Consider the following 26790-nt stretch of genomic DNA (forward strand, 5'->3'; position numbering starts at 1 on the left):
ACTGTTTATAATTTTGATACGTAAAACTGAAGATTTCTTTGTGCACTATTGTAGTAAGCGGTTATATTGCAATATATTGGCTTTGGTGGAGTTTTGCAAGCAGCAGCCTCGCTTCCTATCGAACTCTGTACGAGTTTGTATAGTGTCCCAAAATTTCTAATTTTGCGAGCGCAAGGATTACAAACACGCTATGAAAATAGCTTGGGGTTTTCCACAACTTCGATCCCAACAGCTCTGCAAATATCGGCAAGGATTTGTCATATGAATATTTTCGCTTCGAGGGTTTACAAAGATATTCTAAAGAAATATAACCAGCTCTTCCCGGATGAGATGCTGTACCAAATTTAATTTTAAAATTGCATCGACAAACTCTGCAGCGATGTTTCGGACATCAAAACAGTGTTTCGCGGGTTTGAATATTTTGACAAGGTTTCACGTGGATGATTTTGTTTTGAAGGAAGTAAACTTTATTTCCAGTCAAATGTAATTGGCTTTTTTGTTGACAAGCTGTCAATCAATGAGTGAAATCGGTGAGCGTTTTTCAGAATCGTGGGGTTTGCTTGTAAGCGTTCCCTCGCTTCCCCACCCCCTCCCCCCTCCTTTTCGTTTTTTGCTCTCGCCCCAATTTTCGCGCGGCCAGAATCTTTCGCTCTTCGCCAGAGTATTCGCTCGCGCGCGACACATAGCAGCACTTCGCTCGCACAGGAACGCTTGCTACGCAGGCTACAGTTAGTCCGACTGGTCGGTCTTTAAAAAATGAAAAGCAACCTAAATCTTGACAAATGCATAGTTTTAAACATCAAAGACAAACTTGAGCTGGTGGAAAATCAAGTGAAAAATGTGAGCGAAAAGATGGTTAATTTAGAAGATGCAGGTTAGTTCTTTTAAGCAAAGTACAGAATCAAAGGTTAAAACATGGAACTTTTGCATAGGCCGCCTTCATTTTTACCGGGGTTTTGTTCGTCTGCAACGCAGGCCACCTTCAACATAACTAATAACATAACATAACATAAACTTTATTTTTTCTTGAATTTTAGGCTTTCTCATAGCTAATATTATTCAAGCAATCAATCATTTAATCAATAAATGCATCGTGTACTAAATATATATTTCACCTACGTAACATTTAGTGAGCTAAACTTAAAAAAAATGACGACCCTAAATGTAATAACCGTAATTTCAATAAGGCTGTCGAGGCTAACGGGGAATGTTTTAACATTTAAAAACCATCTACTGGGGACTGGTCCGTTTCCTGTATGTGACTTAATAGGTTTATTTATTAAACATTGTTTCCTAAAATTTGAAAAACAAAGGAAACAAAAAAAAAACGTTACCGTAAGGAGACCCCTGTGTAGGGCTTTAAACTGAAACTTAGGTGCTGACTTTTTGATCCGCAGAAGACATCAAAGAGAAACTCGAGCAAATGGGAAATCAAGTGAAAAACGTCAGTGAAAAGTTAGACTCTTTGACGGGTTCAAGCCAAGATGAAGGTTAGTGCTTACAGTATTTTATTGTTGTTATCAAACTGACAGAAATTTTCTGTTTTTCAAACATTTATATTTTTCTTCTTCGATATACTAGATGCTTTTTATAGCTAATGCACCATTGTAAACTCAGTCATTCACACCCGAAAAAAAGCTAATGTAAATCTGCTGGCTAACTACTATACGTATATACGTATTGGTGAATACGTCTTCTCGTACATGAAATGCACCAAGTACATCAAGATGGAGATATAAAGTAAGTTGTTGTTGAAGGAAGAAGGAAGCTATAATAATTTTTAGGTGTTTGTCCACTCTTCAAGGACAAAACTTGAAAAAATCAACTTCATTTTTTCAAGTTTCGGTCTTGAAAATTGTTCCACAAAAAGATGAAGAATTGAATCAAGAATATCTCTTGGAATATTTGAGCTGTGTTCTTCAAACTTGGCACCATTAATGTACACCATAAAAGACAAATTAATACTGACATCCCCAGTTTTTGCTTAACCAAAGATCATCCACTCCCAGCTGAACCCTCTGCCCCACTTTAAAGGGTTGCAAATGGAGATATTTGGTTTATGACAGAAAGAGACTGGAACCAAGAGTGTTGCCATGGTAACATCATAGTATAAGCCATCTTGCACCTTTAAGGAATGTCACTACTGATGCCAAGTTTAAAAAATGTCACTCTTTTATCTTCAGAGATATTCTTGATTTTGTGATCTATATTTTAATGGAACAATTTATGACGTCGTCACTTTCCTCATTTGCATAACACAAAAACTTAAATATCTCCTAAATGAAAGAAGTTCTTTCAAAATGGTAAATGCCATTCTTCTTTATTTGTAAAAGTCTTAGCATCAATCAATTTTTACTTTGTAGGCATTTTAACAAAATTGGATCACTATTCGTAGTTTCCATATGTCTTCAGGCTCCTGCGTTTTTGAAGTGAAACTGGTGACAGTGTCCCTTTAAGAGCAGTTTTTGGTAAGAATGAAGAATGAAAAATCAGGGACGAACAATCGAATTTTTTTATCTCGCCAAAATCATCCCTTCCTATGAAGTATTTCATACAAAGGCCGATAAAAAACGTGTCAAATACAATTTCGAAAAACTTTTTACTTGCTCTCCGTGTGCAGTGGAGTCGACTGGCAGTGTTTTGAGCGTTCGCCCTCTTCGTGTTCCTCTTCCTCTTCCTCTTCTTACAGAAAACTGCCCATAATTGCTCTTACTTTTTTCATCTTTAGCAAATATTATAAATCATTTCCAGTTTTTTTTATCTTGTCTTTATTCACAATTTCCATTTGTTTATTTTAAATTAAAAGAGTAGCCGTTTTAATTGCTCTTACTTTTCATATTTTGCAAAAATTCTAAATACTTTCCAGTTTATTATCTTTGTCTTCATTTACTCACTTTCCATTTGCAAATCTTTAATGTCCCGATTAAGTGCCGTATAAATTTCTCTCCTTTTCGATAGACATGGTACTTGAAGTGGCTTTTATTTTCTTCTAGATGGTTTTGATCCAACCGAGATTGTTGATGGAGTTCGTCAGCTCTACAAAGTCCGCGAGGGATGGCTCGCTCCGTTTCCGTGGTGTGAAGAGTTTCACTTTCATCTTGATGATATTTTCACGAGACTCAAAGTGGTCAGCAGGAAGAAAACAAGAGGGACAGCGACATCTAACACTGTTAACATGTCTGGGATCTTTAAACCCCATGAAGAATGTCCACAACCCAGAACAGTGTTAATTGAAGGAAAACCTGGTATGGGGAAGACAACGTATTGCAAAAAGCTTGTTTATGACTGGGCTACAGGAAAACAAGAAGCAGAAGATTGCTTTCCAAGGTTCGAAACTGTGTTGTTGCTGAGGTGTCGTGATATGAAGTCTGTTGATGATCGCCTGCTTCAAGAAGGTGTGTTGTTGCTGAAGTATCTACAGGAGGCCATTGGTGATCAACTTCTACCTCAAGATGTTGAAGAAGACGTCAAAGAAAGATTCTTCAACTTCATTAGCCACAACCAGTCTAACGTATTGCTGATACTTGATGGATTAGACGAGGTTCCAGCGAAAAACCTACCAATTTTTTCCAAAATCATTCAGGGCAAAGTACTTCCAAAGTGTCGCTTGGTTGCTACGGCACGGCACGAGGCTGGAATGAAGGTACGAATACACTGTGACACCCTGCTGGAGATCGAGGGGTTTACCGAAGAAGATACACGGACGTTTGTTTACAAATATTTCAAAACCATGAAGGATTTGGCCGACAAGCTTTTGTCCAAGCTGACAAATGATAAAAACCTAAAAGAAATGGTAGCCAATCCTTTGAACACTGCACTTCTTTGCCTCGTTTGCGAAGAATATCAGGGAGTTTTTCCAGAAAGTAGAGCTGAACTATACCTTGAAATGGCACATTGTGTGCTACGACGATACATACAGAAAAGAGGCTTATCCGAAAGCAACGAGAATCCCATTGAAGCTTACAAAACTCAGTTGAAACACCTTGGCCGGATAGCTTTGAATGGCTTACGCGACGACAATTTGGACTTTGAGGAAAGTGAGCTCGTAAACCATTCAGTTGACTTATCTGGATTTGGATTTTTGTCAGTTCAGCAAAGAGCCAGCAAACTAAGACCGGGCCGACGTTACAGCTTTCTACACAAGAGTTTCCAAGAATTCTTTGCAGCATTTTATCTGTGTTGTCAGCTTCTCGACAAAAAAATCAGTACCGAAAGCTTAGCTGCTGACAGAAGATACCTCTATTATCTGAAAGAGGTGCTTAAATTCACATGTGGCATGATAGCGGCACGTTGTGAGGAGACAGCAGAAGCTCTAGTCAAGAGTTTAACGACACAAGTGAACCATGAAGATGAGGTTGACTGCTTTTCTGTTGTATTGGAGTGCATTAGAGAATGTAAAAAGGAAAATAGTGATTTTCATTTGAAATTGGCACGTGTTTCTGGTTCATTGCTTAAACATAAAGCTTTTAGACTCAGAAGTACAAATGGCGCTGACGCTGTTGTTCTAGCTGAAGCACTTAAAGGGAATTCAAGTTTGACAGTGTTGAATTTGTATAACAATAATATTGGTGCCCAAGGTGCTACTGGACTAGCTGCCGCATTACAAAAGAACGCAAGTCTGACAGAGTTGGATTTATCTCTCAACAAAATTGGTGACCACGGTGCTACTGGACTAGCTGAAGCATTACAAGAGAACAAAAGTTTGACAAAATTGCATTTGTATCTCAATGGCATTGGTGGGCAAGGTGCTACTGAACTAACTAGAACATTGCAATTGAACGCAAGTCTGACAGAGTTGAATTTTCTTGCAATATTATTGGTGACGAAGGAGCTACTAGAATAGCTGGAGCATTACAGGAGAACACAAGTCTTGCAGAATTGTATTTGTCTCTCAATAACATTGGTGACTATGGTGCTACTGGTCTAGCTAGAGCATTGAGAGAGAACACAAGTCTGGCAGTGTTGAATTTGTCTTACAATACAATTGGTGATGAAGGAGCTACTGGACTAGCTGGAGCATTGAGAGAGAACACAAGTCTGACAGAGTTGAATTTGTCTTACAATAAAATTGGTGACGAAGGAGCTACTGGACTAGCTAAAGCATTACAAGAGAATGCAAGTCTGGCAGTGTTGATTTTGTCTTTGAATATCATTGGTGACCATGGTGCTACTTGTCTATCTGCCGCATTTCACGAAAGCGCAAGTCTGAAAGAGTTGAATTTGTTTCAGAATACCATTGGTGACGATGGCACTAATTTTCTAGCTGAAATGCTGAGAGAAAACAAAAGCCTGGTAGTGTCGGAGTTGTCTGGCAATACAATTGGTGACGATGGCGCTACTTGACTAGCTGCCGCATTACAAGAAAACAAAAGTCTGACAGAGTTGGATTTGTATGACGATAACAATGGTGACGTAATCAGTAAACTCTGCTTGGAACATGGTAATCGTGTTTTTTCACTTTTGAGCACCTAAAGCAACAATAGAGACTCATATTTCAGTTTACGTAATGAACCTCTTCTCGTATGGTGGTTTGAAGTTTTTAACTATTTTACAGGTTTCGTCTTTTTCATAAACTCTGTTGTATCATCCAGCACCGCGTCTTTATACGGAATTTAGAAATATAATTGAGTGATCTGCGTTCTTTGTAGCCACGAGGAATCCAAAAAAATTTATTATCTTTCACACAAGTTATAAAAGTTAGCGTTTTTCTTAATTAGTGATTGCACAATTGATGTATTTGAATTCACTCGAAAACAGGGTTTCTGTCTTTGTAATTTGTGAGCAAAAATGTTTTCTTTCCTCAAATAGTATCTAGGTTCCGGATTGTTTGCTAACGCCAAAATAATGGTGAACACTCCAAAGCAAGGCGGTAAAATTCAATGATTCTTTCCCCGCTTAAATAAACAAGTTGAACGTTTTCGATGACGCGCATCCGGGTTAACGGGCCTCTGTAGCATTTAGTGGGCTCCTTTAGAAAAAAGTGCCCGCTCAGATTGTATTGCGCGCATACAACGGCTATATTCTTATAAACATTATAGCTACGTGAATTCTCTACCGAGATGGTATTGAAATTAAACTCGAGTCGTAGTAAATTGTTTTGAGTAATGTCGCTATTTGTTTTGGATGAAAACAACTTCGGGGTATTTTTTCAACTTGTAATCAATGTGACTTAGGCCTAGGTTTTGTAATAGATGTATATCGCAATGAGTGGTTTTTTTGTTGGGTCCCAGTTTTGTGTCACGCTTTTAACCTGACATTACCGAAGTAACGTTTGATTCATTCATGTTTTGTTGAGATATATAAAAGATATTTTTTATTTGAAAGGTATATCCTCGTTATTCGTTGACAAATGAGTAATACTTAGAGAATGTATGCCACAAAAACCTGATAGCTTTAACAGTCGAGTAAGAATGTTCGGTTAACGATAACATATATTATGTATGTGTGTAAGAACCGTAAAACAAAGCTACAATTAATCTTGGACAATGCTGATAAAGACAGATTAAAATTGATCTTACACCCGCTTCCGCCTTCAATCACTTATTGTTGATCTCAAAGTCCGGTATTGTAGATAATGTTTTGCTTATATCACGATTTTAGATGGCCATGCCTCAAGTGTTTAATCAATAAAATTGTATTTGGAACAGAAAACACGTAAAGACGATCGCGTTCAAGAGAACGTGGTATCCTACCAAGGTCTCGCTCGGCTGGCTCCGTGTTTCATTGTTTCATTGTCAAATAACTAATAACCATGGTATTCCTAGTCTAAAATACTATTAATTCAAAATTCAACCACCGCTATGTCCTTTTTGTTTGTAAAAATATAAGAATACAATATGAAACTATGACGTTAAAACACGGATTCTACTCGAGTTGACGCAATAAAAACAGGCATTGCACCCGCTCCAGACTTCAATTTATTTATTTATTTGGCTCGGCGAAATCAAATAATTAAAACGAAACAACATTGAATGAGTGAAGGAGAGGTGGGCTATATTTACGAAAGGTCACTGTGAATCTAAATTTGTTTCGGCTAATAAAGTTCGATATTGCAGGTTAACGTTTGCCTTAATTTCTTTTGATTTTTGCTTTCCTTGCCAAAATGATTTAAGGAATACAATTGTATTGCATTTGCATAACGCAAGCTGTTTTCTCAACCCATAACCCTCCCACCACAAATCTATTGTCAAGACCATGGAAAATTGGCACGGTGGAACAGTGTCATGATTTCACGGAGACACAGTCGCACAGAGCAAAAGAGGTACAATGTAACAGTGGAAGGAACAGTGGAACAATGAAACAGTGGCACTGTCGAACAGACGCACAGTGGAACAGTGGCAAAGTTAAACAGTCGTAGTTAAACAGTGGTAAGGTACAATAGACCAACAGTGTCACCGTGACACAGGCATTATGGAAGAGTGGCACAGAGAAATGGTGGAACAGAGGAAGAATGGACGCACAGTTTTACAGTGAAACAGTGGCGCGATCAAAACAGTGGCATTGAAACAGTGAAACAGAGCAAAACACTTGCGCAGAGGCACAGTGCAAAAATAGAACAGCACAGTACAGGGACTCAGACGGAGAGTGGAAAAGTCGCAGTGGAATAGATGCAAAGTGGAACAGAGGCATAGTGGAGCCGTAGCGCAGCAGAAATGAACCCAGGCACAGTGGAACAGACGCACAGTCGCAGAGTGAGGCAATGGTACAGGGGACGTAGAGGGAAAGGGGAACAATAGACTGGCAGTATATTGGAATGTAGTGGCACAGCTGAACAGAGGTTGAATGGAACAATGATACAGAATGACAGTGGCATAGAGGCATAGTAGAAAGTGACACTATGAGCAGGGGCACAGTGAAACAGTAACACTATAAACACGGACTCAGTGGAACAGCAGCACAATGGAACAGAGGCAGAATGGAACGAAGTAACAGCTGCACAGTGGACTAGTAGCACAATAGAGCAATGGTTTAGTGAAACTGTGGCACAGTTCAACTGAGGCACAGTGGAACAGCCGTACAGCGGAAAAGTTGCACAAGAACAGTGGCACAATGAAACAAGGGCACAATGATATAGTGGCACAAGGAAAAAGAAGCAAAATGAAACAGAGGTACCGCGGCACAGTGGAACATTGGCACAGAAGAACGGTGGTGTGGGTTCTCAGTGGGACAGTTTAACCCGTGTAACCGACGCACAATTTTGGAATATAGTGGAACAGTGGAAGTAATAGAACAGCGGCACTGTGATACAGTGGCACAGAGCAAAATTGGAACACTCCCACAGAGGCACAGATAAACAATAGAAAAGACGTACACTAGAACTGAGCCAGTGTACAACAGTGGCACAGAGCAACAGTGGCAGAGAGACACAGTGGCAAAGTGGCATAGTGGAACAGTGGCACAGTGAAATAGATGGAACGGAGGCAATGTGGAGATAGAGGCACAGTAGAAAAATACAATATAATGCAGTAGTACAGTAAGAAGTTGCATAGTAGATCAGTGAAACAGTGGTACGGAGAAACAGTTGCAGAGAGACATAATGGAACAGTGGCACAAAAGAAGAGAGTCACAGTGGCTAAGTGGCACAATGATGCAGTGGGACAGTCAGACAGTGCAATAATAGAACAGCAGTACAGAGGAACAGTGGCACAGAATAACGGTGGCACTGAAACTGTGACACAGAGGCATAGTGGAACAGTTACACAGCGAAGCATAGGTACAGTGGCACTGTAGAGTGGAATTGTTGAGCTGTGGCACAGTGGAATTGAGACAGTGTCACAGCGGCACAGTGGAACAGCTGGTCAGTGACACAGGTAGAGTGGCATTAAAGAACGGAGGAACAGTGGAACAGAGTTAAAGTGGCACCGTAAAACAGTGGAGCTGTGGCACTGATGGATAGTGGTTCAGTGAAACTGTGCCACAGTGCAACAGGCACGATCATGCAGAAGCACAGCGAAACGGGCACACGGAAACAGTGGGGCAGAGTCACAGTACAGTGGAAAAGATGCACGGTGCTACAGTGAAGCATTGGCACAGGAAACAGTTGTACAGTGAACCAGTGGCACAGTGGAACAATAGCACAGCGGAGCTGCGGGAAAGAAGCACATTGGAACAGTGGCACGGAGGCACGGTGAAACCGAAGCACGGGTCACTGAGGCAGAGTGGCACAGTGGAACGAAGGCACATTGGAGCGGTTTCATAGGGTAACAGTTACACAGAGGCACCGTGGAAAAGAGTCACAGTGGAACAGAGGCATGGTGTACTGAGGTACGGTAAAACAGTGGCGCAGAGGAACAGTGGTACAGCACAGTAGTGGAATAGTGAACCGTGTCACAGTGGACAACTGGCACAGTGGAACAGTGGCTTAGTGGCATGGAGGCAGAATGACATAGTGAAACAGGGCACAGTGGAGCTGAGGCTCAGTGGAACAAAGAACAGTTAAACACAGTAAAAGTGGAACAAAGCACACTGGTACAATGACACTGAGGCGCAATGGAACGTAAACACAGGGAAACGATGGCACAGTATAACAGTAAGAAATTGGAACGGTGGCGTGTGGGAAGAGAGGGACAGTGGCACAGTGGAACTGAGGCAAAGTGGAACAGTGGCACAGAGAAACAATGGCACAGTGGAGCAATGGCACAATGGAAATTTGGCAAAGTGGAACAGTGGAACAGAGAAACAATGGCACAGTGGAACAATGGCACAATGGAAATTTGGCAAAGTGGAACAGTGGCACAGTGGAGCGATGGCACAGTGGAACGGTGGCACAGTGGAACGATGGCACAGTGGAACAGATGCACAGTGGAACAGTGGCACAGTGGAACGATGGCACAGTGGAACAGTGGCACAGTGGAACAATGGCACAGTGGAACGATGGCAAAGTGGAACAGCGGCACAGTGGAACAATGGCACAGTGGAACGATGGCACAGTGGAACTGAGGTACGGTTGAACGACAGTGAAACAATGACATAGTGCACAGTGGCACAGGGAAACGATGGCACGGCGGAACGATGGCATCGAGTGAGAGAGTCACAGGGAACAGAGGTACAGTAGAACAGTGGAGCAGAGGGCAAACAAAATAAGATATTGACCAAAAAAGTTAAGGTAATATATCGACGGAACAATAGGTTAGCTAAGATTTCTTGTTTTTAACTCTGTTAACGATTTGGGGTTCTAAGTTTGTTTTTATGATAAGTCGGTGATCGTCCACATCCACATTTTTGTATAACAAACTTTTACTGATTTTTAATTTCATTTACTTACTTTGTAGTTAACCAGGCCGTACTGGGAAAGTATTGCTAGAGGTCTTTCCAGTTTACGGACCGAGCGTACATTACTGATAGGTCTGGCCATGCCTATAAGGTAATCATAGCACGCGTTAGGTACGTGGGATAGGTGATGGCTGGAGGCAACCGAAGAAGAGAAAAGTATGTTCCAGTTAATAAAAGAAATATCAATCTGCAGCCAGGATGTACAGAAATTTTCTTAGATACAGTTAACTAAATTTTAGGAAAATTTTTTTTAATTTCAACTGAGTACCTGCTTTTAATAAATATTCGTAGAAAATTTTTCTCATACAAAAGTAAAGCTTTACCTGAAAACCTCCGATATATGGTTTAATATGCTTAAATTCCTTTCATTGTAGGCAAGTGTAAGAAGAATTTGTTTGTTCTGTCTTCCAGAGAACGATGTCGTTAGATTAGAGCAGTAGCTGCGTTTTGACCAACTACAAATTAAAGACGTTCGCATAATGAAGCATCGCTTGCGCCTTCAAGGGTTAGTGAGGAGACTCTCAAGTGGGCTGTTAGGCTTAACAACTATTTTGCTGACCAACGCAAGAAACCTGACTATAGGTAAGAATCACACCAAAATCAGGCCTTACTTAAGAATCAAACCTTATTTCAATACCTTCAGTTTTCCTGATAGACCACAAAAGAAATGTGTACACACAGATATTTTTAAATTATGCTCTGTTGCAAAAGACAGAAATTGGGGATTTGGTTTCTGTCAAAAAGATAACCGAAAAAATTAGTATGATATATCTACTAAAAGGAAGGCAAACTTGTCAAAACCGACGGGATAAACTCAATACTTAAATAGAGCACAAAGATCAATCATGTCGCTTTTATTTTTTATTCATCTTGTTATCATTTATATCAGTAGTATGTCATTGCGCTTAACGAATGCATGAATCCCAGCTCGTTTCTTTCACCACTATTTTAGGTATGTTTGGTTGCTGTTAATGTTGTTGTTTTTGCCTAAGTAAACACGTTAGAAACCTTAACATCATTTTTACTACATGCAATGTTGTAATCAACGTCCACTTTTTTTACTAATTCCTTTTAAATTTGTTATAGCTTGTACCTGCCAGTAATTAGACGAATGTGGAGAAAGGGCAAAATGACAACCATAGCTGAAGCAGTCCTCCAATGCACAGGACACTTCGCCACTCACAGACGTGCAGAAAGCACGAAGTAACGGCAGGCCGCATCCAACTGCTCCCGTTGTTGCAGAAGTAACACGACGACGGCAACGTGAACGAGAACGACACCACACAAAAGATTTAATGAACAGAATAATAGCTCTGCACGTTCGTTTGCAATCCTAGTACATTTTTTGGCCGTTCTCTGCAAAACAACAACGTGAAATGACCAAGTTTTGCGTATTTTGGAGAACGTGAACTTTCCTTTTTCTATTTTAGGTTGAACGCTCTCTCGACATATTCAGCTAGAGCTGGTTCCTAAGCAAATAGATACACCGAATACATCTGGATAATCGCTAGATTTTCGAGTAAAATATAAATTCATTTTTCACTGGGCGTTGTCCTCGACGTCGCCGTCGTCATTGCTTAAGCTCCCTAATGAACAACTTACAAACGGATGGACTAAGGATAGCAAAAAATCAATACAAAGATAAAAAAGAAACTGCCGTGTATCGTCACTGATGAATCCTGTGTGCCCCAAAACCCTGGAGCTTAATGACATGTACTTTATGTAACCATGTAATCAACGGTTACTTTTTATAACTATGCTTGTATTCTATACAGTAAACTCCCGCTCATAAGAACCTACATTTGTACAAGTCAGCCGGAATAGGTTCTTATATATCGTGTATTTAGTGGGAAATCGGGCTGTTTAGGTTCCTAATGAGGTTAACGTTCTTATTTATTCAGCGGTTTAAACTGTTTGCGACTGCTCAGCATACTACTTTTATATCATTTATTCAGCCGTGTCATAGAAACTACTATACTAAATCATACAAAACCCTGGGAAATATAATACATTTTCCGCCGTTCCACTTTGAGCCTGCCTTAAAATACTACAGCACATCTTAGTCATCTTACACTGAAACTACACGAGAGCTGGATTTTTAGATACAATCCCTGCGTTCGAATTAACTTAATTTGACTGAGCTGATCTTACAAATAAGAACCTATTTCAAATGGGGTCTAATTTCTTAAGTTCAGCCTGTATATTATTAATCCACTAGGATATTAGAAGCGGGTGTTTACTGTACTGCTGAAGTACTCGTTACTTAAACGAACCTCTTTCCACTAGTTACTAACTTTATCGTCACAAGATTATTTTGCTATCAGTGTTTATGTAATGTTTAATAAACGAACAGGAGTGTTTTATCAAGTTTAAAAATTTCACGCGGCCAGAATGTATGAGAACGCTTGCCACACAGACTACTAGTGCCACTTTACCACTGCGCAGCTGCAGTTATGTTTCACTTTTTGCACCTTGCCACTATTGTACCACTTCACTGTGTAATTGTGCTATTATTTTTAGGGCTCTTTTAAGGAGGGTGGGGACACCCGAGCCAAGTGGCCCATACTGCCGGAGCTTATCCCGGTTTTGATAGCATTTAAGCGATCAGAATATTTTTATTCCCCCTGGATGCGATGCTAGTTCATCAGGGTACCCCCTTCCCCTCCCCCAGCATTATTTCGCGGGTACCCATTTATACACCTGGGTGAAGAGAGGCATTATGAGAGTAAAGTGCCTTGCCCAAGAACACAATACAGTGACCCCGGCCAGGACTCGAGCTCGGACCGTTCGTTACGGAATCCGGCGCGCTAACCATTAGGCCGGCGCGCCTACCTGAAGGCCTCTTTAGGTAAACTGGAAAGGGAGCTAACGTGATAAACAGGGATTCGACGATTTTGACTTTATAACACGTTTCTAGTGATCAGCCAAATGAGGTATTCCACTAATAAACTACTAGGAGAAAAGAGGTAACAGCCTTGCAATGCTCTAAAGTTTAATAGCAACATCGAAAGGAGGCCATGATATCAGAACCTCTTGAAAACATTAAGGTTTGCGGTTGTACAAGTTTAAGGGTGAAATATTCGACAATGCTAAACTACCGATTAATAATAATAATAATAATAATAATAATAATAATAATAATAATAATAATCAAATCGAAAGGGGGCATTTGCGTTGCTTAAATGAAAGCCTTGCTGCAGTACGCATCTATTTTAGAATAACCTCTTTAAGTAAACTACTGGCGCCTCTGAGCTACTGTTGCGGTAATCTCGTTCCCAGGACCTTTCTACTTCTTGACTGGGTCTCTTGTGACAAGTGCATGTGTAGTCGCTCGACGCAAATGCTCCTTTTTGATTTTATTTATAATCACGTCTCAGAAACGTGCAGATGAACGAATAGGGAAGCTTCCTTGCGGCATATAAATATCTGGGCAACTTAAGATTGATAGTGTTAAAATAGAACGATTTGAGCCCCTTTCATTGAATTCCCAATAGTGGCGCACCGGGTAACTAAATCGAATCATTTCAGTTTACAAATATGCAGGCTAAGATTTTAACTTGGGGGTTTATTGCAGTACATTTTCAACGTGCAAAACCACTTAACTCCTTTAAAACCGGCACAAGGGTTTTTCATTTAAGCGAGCTGTCCAGAAAAATTCACTGATGTCACAGATTATAGCCCTCCGCGATGCGTGACATCAGGAGAATAATTCTATTTTTAGGAATTGACTTGATATTTTTCGTCACGCATACGTTGCATTCTGCTTGAGTGGTTTTGATCTCGTGATCACATCGAAAAACTGATCTCTTCAGACAACACTCTTCTGCTCCGAGAGCTGCTTTGTGGTTTTAAAAGATTCACGATACATGAAAGCAAATAACGAGTCCATAGGTAAGGAAAGAAAATTTACTGAGAGCTATTGAGTTCGCGTGACTAGACGAGAGTCACATTTTTGTCGGTACTTTAGTTGTTAATCATGGATGTTCGTTTCATGCAGCAATTTAGGACCGCATTTGTACATTGTTGATGGCTGCGAATCGATTGCAAACGTCGAAGTGAGTGTAACTGAGGCTCTAAGAGAAACTTGTACGTTCAAGGTGAGCAGGATGTGTTTATTGAAATTATTATGAAACATAAAACACATTTGTGTGTGGCGAATGGAATTCTTTCGGCAGTGCTTAGCAAAGGAAGCAGACAAAGCTGTTTAAATTCCTAAATTGTTTTATTGTCAGTAGAGTTTACTTCAATGTAGATGTATAGTGACCTAGCAGTCAGCCATGAGCAGTTCTGTCCCGAGTATAATGCATCAAGACGAAATAAAGCGCCATGCGATCGAGAATATCATAACCGAAAGCGGAAGTGAAATGTGATGTTTATGACGGTAAAGCATCTGACAATCGCTGAACAAAACTAGTCAGTGATCCTTTCGAAGCAAGTAAATAAAAACAAAAGCAAACCAGCGATCGTCAGGAAAAGTGTGATCATTAGGATCGACAATAGAAATAAAAATGTTACCACGTAATCGGCAGCAAACGTCATCTACCTTGATGATTTGTATTTTACTTGACAACGCAACAATTACTGCAGAACTGATGTCCGGGGTGTGTTTTATGCATTAAACTTGACTCATCGATCAGACTCAAAATGCCTACTTTATTGTTGTCATTGTTAAGTTGTATTTTGATGTTAAAACTCGAGGAATACTTCCTTAAACGCGGACAAATTATAAGGTAAACTCAAATGTCAACTGCATGTATTAGTCTATTTGCATTAGATACTAGTGGAGTGTGAAACTTCTATTCCATGTTATTCCTTCACTCTAATTGTTATGTTACTCAGATTTACTGATAAAAGTTCGATCCTTATTTACTGTCAGTTCCCTATTCGAGTCCTCAGTTACCAGGTCAATGATACTTTATAAAACGTACAAGGCGGGTGTAGAAATAGCACAGAACATTATGAGGAATTAGTATTCATGATCACTTGAGTGGCGTTTATATTGCATGTAAGATAGGTTTCTCGTGGCGAAAGTGCATAAACTGTGTGAAAAAAATATAAACTTCTTAAACTTACAGATTTAAAGATTTTAACTTATTGTTCTTTGCTTTGGTGAATATTTGTAGTTTTGAAGATGCTTAAATGTAACATGATAATCAGATAAGACGCAACCTTTTCATTTCTACAGTTGTAACTCCTTGCTGACTGACTGCTACTACGTCATTTACGAGAGACTGAATTGAAACAACTCAATGAAAACACAGTTCATTCCTCAAGGTAAGAAATTTCAGTTCAAATTTGATCGGTTTAAGCATTTGAATGTCTGGAATGTGCGTTCTAGTCTTATTATGAATAGGTTATATTTAGTTTAGCATGATGGAGTAATGCTTTTAACGACAAAGAAGGAAAACTTTTGCTTGTTTTTTTGTGTGAATTTTTCGCAAATACTGATCTGTCAAAGACTTGACTTACTTCAGCTTGTTTCATTGGTTAAGATCAATAATTCTGTTTTTGATCACGGTTTGACTTAACCGTTCAATCCTAAATTTATTCAAAGTGGGCTCAGAGGGGCATGCAAGAATAAGCAAAAACAACAGCTTCACTGTAGTGAAAGAATAAACAAGTTAGACACAGGCAGTCTAACAAGCGAGAGAGTTGTAAATAGAAAACTTCTACTTTGCAAAATGCAAGAGAAAGAGCAGTGTGCAGCCCGTTAGGGCCAGTGGAGGTTGAGTTGCACAACAAGTGAGTCTGAAAAGAGAAGAGAAGAAAATACGAGAATTATATTTCCATGAGCTATTTCCAATGCATGGTCAGGCTTTTACATTCCGTATGTACTGGTTTATAACATCCTGACCTTAATTGCCTTGCAACTGTTAATGAGTTCATATCAAACCCATCTTCAAAATGGCAAATAGCAGTTGTACATGATATAGTTGTTAAATGTTAAATGTATTTATATAGACCAGCTCAATTAGAGTGTTTAATTTGCATATTCGCTGTTTTGTCTTGATTGTATTTATAAGATATACCTTATTATAGGAATATAACGAGGCATTTTAACAACGCGAAATGAATTTACGCGTAATAAAATTAACGCGAATTTAGGAAAAGTTCTGGTCAAATGCTTATAGTAAAAAAGTTAACATACATAAAATTAACGTGAATTTTTGAAATTCGCGTTAATAACATGTATCGTTAATTTCCTATAATAATGTAATTGATAATGGTATTAATTGCACCAAATTACTTGTTTAAAAAAATCCGGCCCCGCATAATATGTCTTCAGTAAGTGAAAGTAAGAAATCAGATTAAAAACGGACACATTGTTTTGAACCTGAGCATAAAGTACTTAAAAAATTGGTATCCCTTATTAAAATAACATATTCACGCCCACCAAAGGTTTTGCTTTTACAGTCCCAAGACCATAAAGAACTGAATTAAATAACCAGTGATAATGATGATGATGACGATGAGTACAAATGATTTATTTTATTTTAGTTCTTAGGCTTGACATACATGTTAATCATTTCATTACTGAACGCTGGCTTCATCTGCAGGTCTTTCTTTACTGTTCGTTATGAAGATTGCCAGCACTTGGGGATAAAGAACTGAGAAAAAAATTGTTAAAGAACATTACTGTCTTTTTGAGTTAAGGTAAACAGCATTCTGTTGTCATATGAATTTATAAAATTGGTAAATGTGTAATTTATTATTAGTTACATCTTTTTTAGTTATGATCAGACTCTCTGTGTGTAAATCCAGATAGGACTATTGGTGATCTGCAGGTATAGCTGATAGCTGATGAAAATCAGATAACACAAGCAAAGAGAAAGTCGCTAATCTTGTTACATCATCATAAGGCTAAGAGAAACCAAAACTAATTACATTGTATATTTATACAATTCATGTACTGACATTAAAACTGTCTGTAGGAATTTATCTGGTCACCCGTCCATGGCTTCAGCTGCTCCCCCACCAGTTGCATCCACCAAGGAGACGACCAACTACGCTCGCTTGTGCCGTCTTCTTGTGGATGTGGGATCCCAGGCCTTGACAGACACTTTTGATGGTATACACCCTCCAGCAGGACTGCATCTTGTTTTGGCACGTAATCCAGCACATGCGACACTACAGACCCTTAGAGCGAGAAGAATCCTCAATCCCACCCAATGGGGAAAATTGTATCCTACAATTCCTTCATCTGTTTCATCAGCAAGCCTTGATATAACGCTCCTGATGGTACTGCTGAGGAATATCTGTGGTTTGCACGCTCCCGTCACTGGCTGGGACAGTCTTCCGCCTCCTGCTGACACAAGTAAAGAAGCCAACATAGCCAGGGTGAAGTACTACCGTAATACTGTATACGGCCATGCCAGCCAAGCTTCTGTTGATGATGCTACGTTTAACACCTACTGGCAGGATATCAGTAACGCGCTGGTAGCACTGGGAGGAGCGAGTTACGGAGCCGCTATTCTTAAGCTCAAGAATGAGTGCATGGATCCTGACACGGAGGAACACTACAGAGAGCTGCTAAAGCAATGGAAGAAAGATGAAGACAACATCAAGGACAAACTTGATGAGATAGAAATTACGTTAAAAAATAACCAAAAGGGTAAGAGGAGAAAAAAACCGTTGAAAACGGAAACATGATCTAGGCTTGTCAAAAATAGGTCCGTTCTGAGTTCACAACTACACTCACGCAAAGAAAGCGTGTTACCTCATACACATTATATTCATTTGTTTTTTTTTTTTGTTTTTGTTTTTTTCACACAGAGTTGCTTAAGCAGTTGAAAGAAGAAAAAAGTGACGTCAAGGATAAACTTGGAGAGATTGAAGGTATGTTTCAAAATCTACTGAAGCAACCACTCAATTCTCTCCGTGCCTTAGGAAATAAGTCCATACTGACCCAATAGCCTTCAAACATTTAAAAGCTCATGTTTGTAAAATTCTTTAGAAGTAAAATAGAGGGGTTGCTAACAATAAAGCTAAGAGTTTTTTTAATTGTTTAAAAGCAATTGTATACTTAATTACAATTACCCTTTTTTTATATACCTAGCTGGTTAAACCTTTATGTTCACTAGAGATTTGATAGAATGATCTATCCCTACGAAGCAATACAAATAAGGGGCTGGTTACGGAAAAAAGCCAGCTAGGAAAGTCTAAACTACTTATAGTAAAGCATATACTAAACAGCTTTCGGGCGAAAAGACAATTTCTCTTATTGATTTGCCATAAGTAAAGAAGGATTAATAATCTGCTGGGGTCAGTCTGTTAGGGTTAGATAATCTTATATGACTATCGTTTTATATATTAAGTATCGTTTCCTACAATTTGAGAACAAAGGAGACTATAAAAACACGACCTAAACCACTTTAAGCAACTGACGTGCTGACGTTTTAATCCTCAGGAAACATCAAAGTTAAACTCGAGCAAATTGGAAATCAAGTGAAAAACGTCAGTGAAAAGTTAGACTCTTTGACGGGATCAAGCCAAGATGAAGGTCAGTGCTTTCAGTGTTTAATGCTCTTTGGTTGTATTAAGATATTCGAAGGCACAAAGATTGTATCTCTGATCAAGAAAAAAGGTTCCCGTATCAGTTATTCTAAAATCCTTAACAGCTGACTGACTCAATGACTGACTGAATTTTTAGTCTTTTAGAAAGGTAAACTGACGAAACTATTACTTCCAAAAGCTGACTAAAACGTCAACAGGCTGAAAATGAAAATACGTCTACCAACTGTGGTCTAAGGGTAACACTGTTGATTTTAAAAACAACTGCTCAAACTGATAGAAATTTATGTCTTTTTTTTTGATAAAGACACTATCCAATGCAACTAAACGGAAAGTTATGTAAATGTTTATCCTCAGACAAAATTAGAAGAGACTTTGAACAGATGAAAAGTGAGATAGGAAACATGAGTGACAAGTTGGACACTTTGATGGCACAAAGAGAAGAAATCAAGGAAGGAGGTCAGTTCTAAATAAAAAATGGAAGTTGTTTTTGTACAGTATAAAACAGCTTTTGAGCAAAAGAAACATTTTGACAAAGGTGAAAAAGTAACTCGTCTTCGGTCTTCCTATGCCGTCTTTAAGTGAATTAAACTCTAAACTGACGCTTTATATTCTCAGACCAAGCCAGAGATGATTTCCAGCGAATGAGAATTGAAATACGAAACATTGCTGAAAAGTTGAATACTCAGATATCATCAAGAGAAATAGCAAAGGATGAAGGTAAAGATGAAATTGTGTTTACGAAGCCATTTTAGTGTTTAGTGGACCCTATAAAAAAGAATATAAGCAGAAGTGCAAGTGATTCAAATCCACAGGGAACAATTTAATTGTTATAATTTAACCCTAATGAATCTTGTGCATAATAATTCCCTACACACAGGATCCCTACACACAGGATCAAAATTTTACCAATGATCAAAGCTAAAATGAAAAGAAAACAAGTGTATGTATCTAGCCACTTCAGCAGGAAAGTATATCTTCTTAGCAGTACTAAGTGCCAAATAATTCTGTACCCAGCCGGTTACTACTGATGAGAGGAGGCGTTTATTAGGGAGGAGGGCTAACTAGAGGAGTTGCTTATTAAGGATAAACCAGTATTACATTGCGCATCCCTACTGCGCATAATTTGTACGCGTGATTAGCGCGCACATTAACATCTTTTCTCTTGTTTTCTGTATAGTTATTATGGACCAATTCTCAGTGTAGAATAAGAAATAATCATCGAAAACGTGAATTTAGCAAGCAATCGTGACTATCATTAACAGTTATTCCACGAGCGCACGTTGGATATGAGATGGTAGATAGCCAACGAAGCACATTAAGCGCCGAGTTGGCTATATCGATCTCATATCCAACAAGCGCGAGTGGAAAAATTGTTTTATTAAAAACGCCCAAAGAATTACAATATTTGAGCTCCCCAGCTGTTTTCGTTGGCCGGCGCGTATCGGCTACCATATTTGTGTTCAATGGTATATGAGCTCATACACCATTGCCTGTTAACCAATCAAAATGCAGGAATTGCAATATACCATTGCTAATTTTTAATAATCATGGTGATATTATAAGGATTTATTGGGTATAAACAAGGTGCTGTTGCTCCTAAACGAGCATGAGCACCCCCCATTTAAGTTCCTATAGCATAAACAATCAATAGGCGAACTTTGACAAAAATTTCAGTGCAGGCTCTATTTCAGTGGAATAACCTTAATTGAAGAGGCGTGTATAATAGGGAGGGTGGGGATGCTCAATAGAGTTTTTACGCTAATCTCTGTTTCCTGGATTTGAATATCACTTTTGCCGTAACACATCGACCATCTAAGAGAGGCATTAAGAAGTCGCCGTCTTGATTTCAGTAAATAAAAGTTATTTTGATTCGTAGAAAGCATCATAAGCAAACTTGACGAGATGAAAGATGAAATTGGAAACATGGAAGAAAAGTTGGACACTTTGATGAGTCAAACACCTCCTGTAGAAAGGGAACCTGGGATGGAAGGTAAGATCTGTTGCTATATTCTACGCGAATTGGATAACTTGTGTTCAACCACCTGATGTCCTCGGGAAAAATCGGAGAGAGAGAAGGAGAAAAGAACCGGGGGAGGGGGGTGGGAGGCTGTGTATGCTAGTTGTGGCTAGCTGCTGTAGTTAAACGTTGGTTGAGTAAAAATATGTTTCAGGGTATCAGGTGCTGGTTTATTGCCTTGTGGAACCTGGTTGATTTTAGACTCTTCTCTGGATTGCAAATAAGCTAGAAAGGAAAACAACTAATTTGTCCACTATAGTAAACGTTAAAAAGAGCGTTCTTGTCTGACACCGTTCCAGAATAGAATAGTAAGATCGAATGCATGTCAGTGGTTATGGGTAGCGACGTAGAGCTAGATTTATAAAAGTAACCGTGTTAAATTCTCTTTCTTTTTCAGTCTTTTCCAAAAATTCTAAATTATTCCCCGTTTCTTTTTTATCTTTGTCTTCTTTCGATAACTTTCCATTTTGCTCCCGATTTCGGTACGTCTAAACAGTCTCTCTCAAAGTACTTGAAGTGGCTTTATTTAATTACTTGTAGATGTTTTTGATCCAACCGAGATCATTGATGGAATTCGTCAGCTCTACAAACTCCGCGAAGGTTGGCTTGCCCCTTTTCCGTGGTGTGAAGAGTTTCACTTTCATCTTGATGATATTTTCACCAGACTCAAAGTGGTCAGCAGGAAGAAAACGAGAGGAACAGCGACAACCAACACTGTTAACATGTCTGGGATCTTCAAACCACATGAAGAATGTCCACAACCAAAGACAGTGTTAATTGAAGGAAAACCTGGTATGGGGAAGACAACGTACTGCAAAAAGCTTGTGTATGACTGGGCTACAGGAAAACAAGAAGCAGAAAATGGCTATCCAAGGTTCGAAATAGTGTTGTTGCTGAGATGTCGTGATATGAAGTCTGACCTATGGGAGGCCATTGATGATCAACTTCTGCCTCGAGATGTCGAAGAAGACGACAAAGAAAGATTCTTCAACTTCATTCGCCACAACCAGTCTAACGTACTGCTGATACTTGATGGATTAGACGAGGTTCCAGTGATTAAACTGCCAATGTTTTTAGAAATCATCCAGGGCAGAGTACTTCCAAAATGTCGATTGGTTGCTACGGCACGGCACGAGGCTGGAATAAAGGTAAGAATACACTGTGACACCCTGCTGGAGATCGAAGGATTTACCGAAGAAGATGCAGAGAAGTTTGTCCTCAAATATTTCAAAACCATGGAGGATTTGGCTCGAAAACTCTTGTCAAGGCTAGAAAATGATAAAAACCTAAATGAAATGGCGGCAAATCCTCTGAACACTGCACTTCTTTGTCTTGTTTGCGAAGAATTTCAGGGTATTTTTCCAGAAAGTAGAGCTAAACTATACCTGGAAATAGTACAGTGTGTCCTGAGACGGTACATACAGAAGAAAGGAATATCAGAAGACAACGGGGATCTCATTGAAGCTTACAAACCTCAGTTGAAACACCTTGGCTGGATAGCTTTGAAGGGTCTGCGTGAAGGCAGCTTGGACTTTGAGGAAAGTGAGCTTGGAAGCCATTCAGCTGACTTACCTGGATTCGGATTTCTGTCCGTTCAGCCAGGAGGCAGCAAATTAAGACCGCGCCGACGATATGGTTTTCTACACAAGAGTTTTCAAGAATGGTTTGCTGCATTTTATCTGTGTTGTCAGCTTCTCAAAAAAGAAATCAGACCTGACAGCTTAGCGGCTGACAGAAGATACTTCCATGAGCTGAAAGAAGTGCTTAAATTCACATCTGGCATGATAGCGGCACGTTGCAAGAAAACAACAGAAGCTCTTGTCAAGAATTTAACGACACAAGTGAACCATGAAGACGACGATGGCTGCTTTTATGTTTTATTGGAGTGTATTAGAGAATGTAAAAAAGAAAACAGTGATTTTCACATAAAATTGGCACGTGTTTCTGGTTCATTGCTTAAGCGTAGAGCTCTTAGTCTCAGAAGGATAACTGACGCTGACGCTGTTGTTCTAGCTAAAGCACTTAAAGGTAATTCAAGTCTAACAGAGTTGGATTTGTCTGACAATAACATTGGTGACCAAGGTGCTACTGGACTAGCCGAAGCATTGAAAAATAACAAAAGTCTGACAGAGTTGGGTTTGTCTGACAATAACATTGATGACCAAGGTGCTACTGGACTAGCTGAAGCATTACAAAATAACAAAAGTCTGACAGAGTTAGATTTGTCTGTCAATAATATTGGTGACCAAGGTGCTACTGCACTAGCTGTAGCATTGCAAAAGAACAAAAGTCTGACAGAGTTGGATTTGTCTGTCAATAATATTGGTGACCAAGGTGCTACTGGACTGGCTGAAGCATTGCAAAAGAACAAAAGTCTGACAGAGTTGGATTTGTCTGACAATAACATTGGGGTCCTTGGTGCTACTGGACTGGCGGAAGCATTTCAAAGGAACACATGTCTGACAGTGTTGTATTTGTTTAGCAATAACATTGGTGACCAAGGTGCTGCTGCACTAGCTGAAGCATTACAAAAGAACACAAGTCTGACAAAGTTTAATTTGTCTGTCAATAACATTGGTGCCGTTGGCGCTACTGGACTAGCTAGAGCATTACAGGAGAACAAAAGTCTGACAGAGTTGTATTTGTCTCGCAATAACATTGGTGACGAAGGTGCTGCTGGACTAGCTGCAGCATTACAAGAGAACAAAAGTCTGAGAAAGTTGTATTTGTATGGAAATCACATCAGTGAGGCGGTAATACGTGAACTCTGCTTGGAACATGGTGATCGTGTTGATTTTTCTTTTCTTTTTTTTCAGTGATCCTGAATTAGAGCAACAATAGAGCCTCTCATTTCAGTTTACCAAAAGGACTCTTCTCATATGGATGTTTTATTTTTTTTTCCTTTTTTCAGCTTTTTTTGCTTTGGTCTTTTGCATAAACTTTGTTCTGTATCATCCAACACCGCGTTTTTATATAGAATTTAAAAGAAACATAATTAAGTGATTTGGCGAATTAACCTTTTTTCTCAGTGATTCCACAAAAAAATGTATTTGCTGTTTTGGTTTGAATCAAAGCTTCTGGATTTTCATTACTTGTAAAAAGTGTATCTTAGGTTTTATAACAGACTTAATTAAGATAAATGAATGGTTTTTCTGTTGTATACCAATTTGTGTGAAGCTCATTTCCTTGTATTCTTGTCAAGTTACGTTCGATTCATGTAGTTGTCTTAAGATATTAAAAAGATGACTTCGTGTTTCATTGTTTCATTTCAAGGTATCCTCGATATCTTTTGTGAAATGACTAATACTTTTATAGGGTATTCATGCAATAAAACCTGATTGTTCAAATACTCGGGTAAGATGTTTCTGTTCACGAGACCATAAATATTAAGTACCATAAAACGAAACTAAACTTAATCGAGAACAATACTGTTGAAACACAGATTGAAACTGATATTACACCTGCCCCAGTCGCTTTCCGATGAGAGTCTGAAATTACAGATAATTTTTTCCTCTAATCCTTTTTGTGTGTATTTGGAAAAGACTGTTTAGGTGACACAATCAAAGAAGATATTACACCCACTCCAGACGTTACAGTGAGTTTAATTTGTTTTAGCAGGTATAGTTCGAGATTGTAGTTTAGCGTTTTTGGAACAGTGTCACAGTGATACGGAGCACAGTGGAACAGTAGCACAGTGGAAAAGAAGTTACTGTACAAGATTACGGTGGAACAATGGCACAGTAGCGCAGTGGGACAGTGACACAGTAAAACTGAGCAACAGTGACACAAATACAGTGGCAAAGTGGGACAGTGGCACGCCACAAAACAGTGGTACAGTCGAACAGAGGCACAGTGGGACAATGGCACATGAAACAGCGGTTTTGTAGAACAGTGAAGCAGTAGAGCAGTCGAACAGATGTACAGTGCAGTGGAACATGTACAGTGGCACAGTAAAACAGTATCAATGTGAAAAAGTAGAACTGAGAAATTGTGGAATACTCGTACAGAGAGAGCAGAAGCATAGTGAAAAAGGCACAGTAGCACTGCGGAACAGTCGTACACTGAATAAGAGGCACAATGGAGCTGAGGTACAATGAAAAAGCGGAACTGTAGAACAGTGGTACAGTAGGAAAGTAGTACAGTGGAACAAGGACACCGGACATCGGTGGGACGGTGGAGCAGTGGTAAAGTGGGAAAAAGGCGCTGGGTTGCAGTGGAAGAGTGGCACGACCGAGAAGTGTAATAGTGGCAGTGTAGAACACAGCAACAGTGTCGCGGTGACACAGAGACATAGTGGCAAAGTGAGACACAGGTACAGTGAAACAGTGGGATGGTTGGACAGGTGCACAGTGAGGCAATTGCAACAGTCGCACAGTGCAACATTGGCGCACTCGAACGGCGTACAGTGAAACAGTGGCACAGTGAAACAAAGGCTTAGTGTCACAGAGATACAATGGAACCGTGGCACAGTAGTACAGAGGCACAGTGTAACAAAGACACATTTGGGAAGTGGCACAGCAGAGGCAGAGGTACAGTATAACAATGGAACAATAGTATAGTGGCAAAGTGGCATTGTGGTACAGTGAAGTAGAGGCACGGATAAACAGTGGCACAGTGAAGCAGACAAAGTGGAACACAGGTACAGTGGCAAAACGGAACAGTGGTACAGTGGAACAGAGGCACAGTGGAAGACACATAGTGGAACAGTGGAAGCATTGTGGAACCGTGCCACAATGGTGCAGATTTCAGGGCACAGTGGCACAGTCGTGCAGTAGGTAGAAGAACTGTGAAATAGTGGCACAGTGAAAAAAGAGGCACGGTCGCACTTTGGAACAGTGACACAATAGAGGCAGAGGCACGGAGAAACAATAGAATAGTAGTACAGAGGAAGAGTGGTACATTGGAGCTGAGGCAAAGTGGAACAAAGTTACAACGGCACTACGGAACAGTGGCAGTGTAAAACAACGGAGCAGTGGAGCAGTGGCAATGTGTTGCAATGGCACTGTAGAACAGTGGTACAGTTGAACAGACGTATTGTTGTACAGTGGCGCAGTGTGACAGTGCCGCAGTGGAACAGGGCACAGTCATACAGCAGGACAATTGCAGAGTGGAGGCAGAGAAAGAGTGGAACAAAAGAATAGAAGTGTAGTTAAACAGTGGCGCAGTAGCACAGTGAAACGCAGACATAGTAGAACAAAGGTACAGCGGCCGTTCGTGACAGTGGAAGAGTTGAGCAGAAGTACAGCTCCACAATGGTAAGAGGTACAGTGGAAAAGAGGCACAGTGGTGCATTGGTAACAGAGGTACAGGGGAACTGTGATACATGGACACAGTGGAGAAGTGGAACTGCGGAACCGTACATCAGAGGATCAGCTGCACAGTAGAACAGAGAACCATTGGAACTATGCACAGTGGAACAGTGGCTTAGTGGCACGGAGGCAGAATAGCATGGCAGAATGGAGACACAGTGGAGCAGTGGCAAAGTGGAACGGTGGCACAGTGAAACAGTGCCACAGTGGAACGGTGGAACGGTGGCACAGTGGAACAGTGGCACAGTGGAAACAGTGGCACAGTGGAACAGACAGTGGTACAGTGGCACAGTGGTACAGTGGCACAGTGGAACAGTGGCACAGTGGAACAGTGCCACAGTGGAACGGTGGAACGGTGGCACAGTGGAACAGTGGCACAGTGGAAACAGTGGAACAGTGGCACAGTGGCACAGTGGAACAGTGGCACAGTGGAACAGTGGCACAGTGGAACAGTGGCACAGTGGCACAGTGGAACAGTGGCACAGTGGAACAGTGGCACAGTGGCACGGTAGAATGATGGCGCAGTGGAACGGTGGCAAAGGGGAAAAGAGGCACAATGAGCAGTGGAGCCGAGGGCAAACGGGAAGAATAGGTTAGGTAAGATTTCACTTTGACGTTCTAAGTTTGGTTTTATAATAAGCGACTGATTGTCCACCTCCTCATTTTTTGAATAATAAA

At 40.0% G+C, this 26790-nt stretch overlaps 3 protein-coding genes and 1 pseudogene across 14 annotated transcripts in view; 3 read left to right on the forward strand and 1 right to left on the reverse strand.

Annotated features, from left to right (window-relative positions):
- LOC144664010 (uncharacterized) overlaps positions 1-12741 on the forward strand; it is a 78692-nt pseudogene extending 65951 nt beyond the window's left edge. Inside the window, exons 11-14 of the transcript XR_013572717.1 lie at positions 1398-1490; positions 2994-10363; positions 10684-10854; positions 11359-12741. The product of XR_013572717.1 is annotated as an uncharacterized LOC144664010 (transcript). The remainder of the gene's footprint in view (positions 1-1397; positions 1491-2993; positions 10364-10683; positions 10855-11358) is intronic.
- LOC144664006 (uncharacterized) overlaps positions 1-26790 on the forward strand; it is a 358501-nt gene that overhangs the window by 285224 nt on the left and 46487 nt on the right. Inside the window, exons 1-8 of one of the 4 annotated variants that reach the window (XM_078525101.1) lie at positions 14026-14163; positions 14270-14369; positions 15458-15546; positions 16830-16926; positions 17205-17884; positions 18046-18108; positions 18680-18772; positions 19402-19503. In XM_078525101.1, the coding sequence (XP_078381227.1) occupies positions 17227-17884; positions 18046-18108; positions 18680-18772; positions 19402-19503 (916 nt within the window). In that variant the 5' untranslated portion in view covers positions 14026-14163; positions 14270-14369; positions 15458-15546; positions 16830-16926; positions 17205-17226. Of the gene's footprint in view, positions 1-14025; positions 14164-14269; positions 14370-15457; positions 15547-16829; positions 16927-17204; positions 17885-18045; positions 18109-18679; positions 18773-19140; positions 19243-19401; positions 19504-26790 lie in introns of those variants that run through there. The other 3 variants (XM_078525102.1, XM_078525108.1, XM_078525100.1) reach the window with 3 other exon arrangements.
- Positions 1-26790, reverse strand: part of LOC144664014 (uncharacterized) — a 253535-nt gene that overhangs the window by 141996 nt on the left and 84749 nt on the right. The window lies entirely within an intron of this gene.
- Positions 25860-26790, forward strand: part of LOC144664024 (uncharacterized) — a 45554-nt gene continuing 44623 nt past the window's right edge. For 4 of the 6 annotated variants that reach the window (XM_078525133.1, XM_078525134.1, XM_078525132.1 and 1 more), the window contains exon 1: positions 25860-26704. In XM_078525133.1, coding sequence (XP_078381259.1) covers positions 26260-26704 — 445 coding nt within the window. In that variant the 5' untranslated portion in view covers positions 25860-26259. Of the gene's footprint in view, positions 26710-26790 lie in introns of all 6 variants that reach the window. The other 2 variants (XR_013572723.1, XR_013572721.1) reach the window with 1 other exon arrangement.

This window comes from Oculina patagonica, chromosome 8 (assembly GCF_052425735.1).
Source record: "Oculina patagonica isolate OP01 chromosome 8, crgOcupat, whole genome shotgun sequence".
Taxonomy (NCBI): domain Eukaryota; kingdom Metazoa; phylum Cnidaria; class Anthozoa; order Scleractinia; family Oculinidae; genus Oculina; species Oculina patagonica.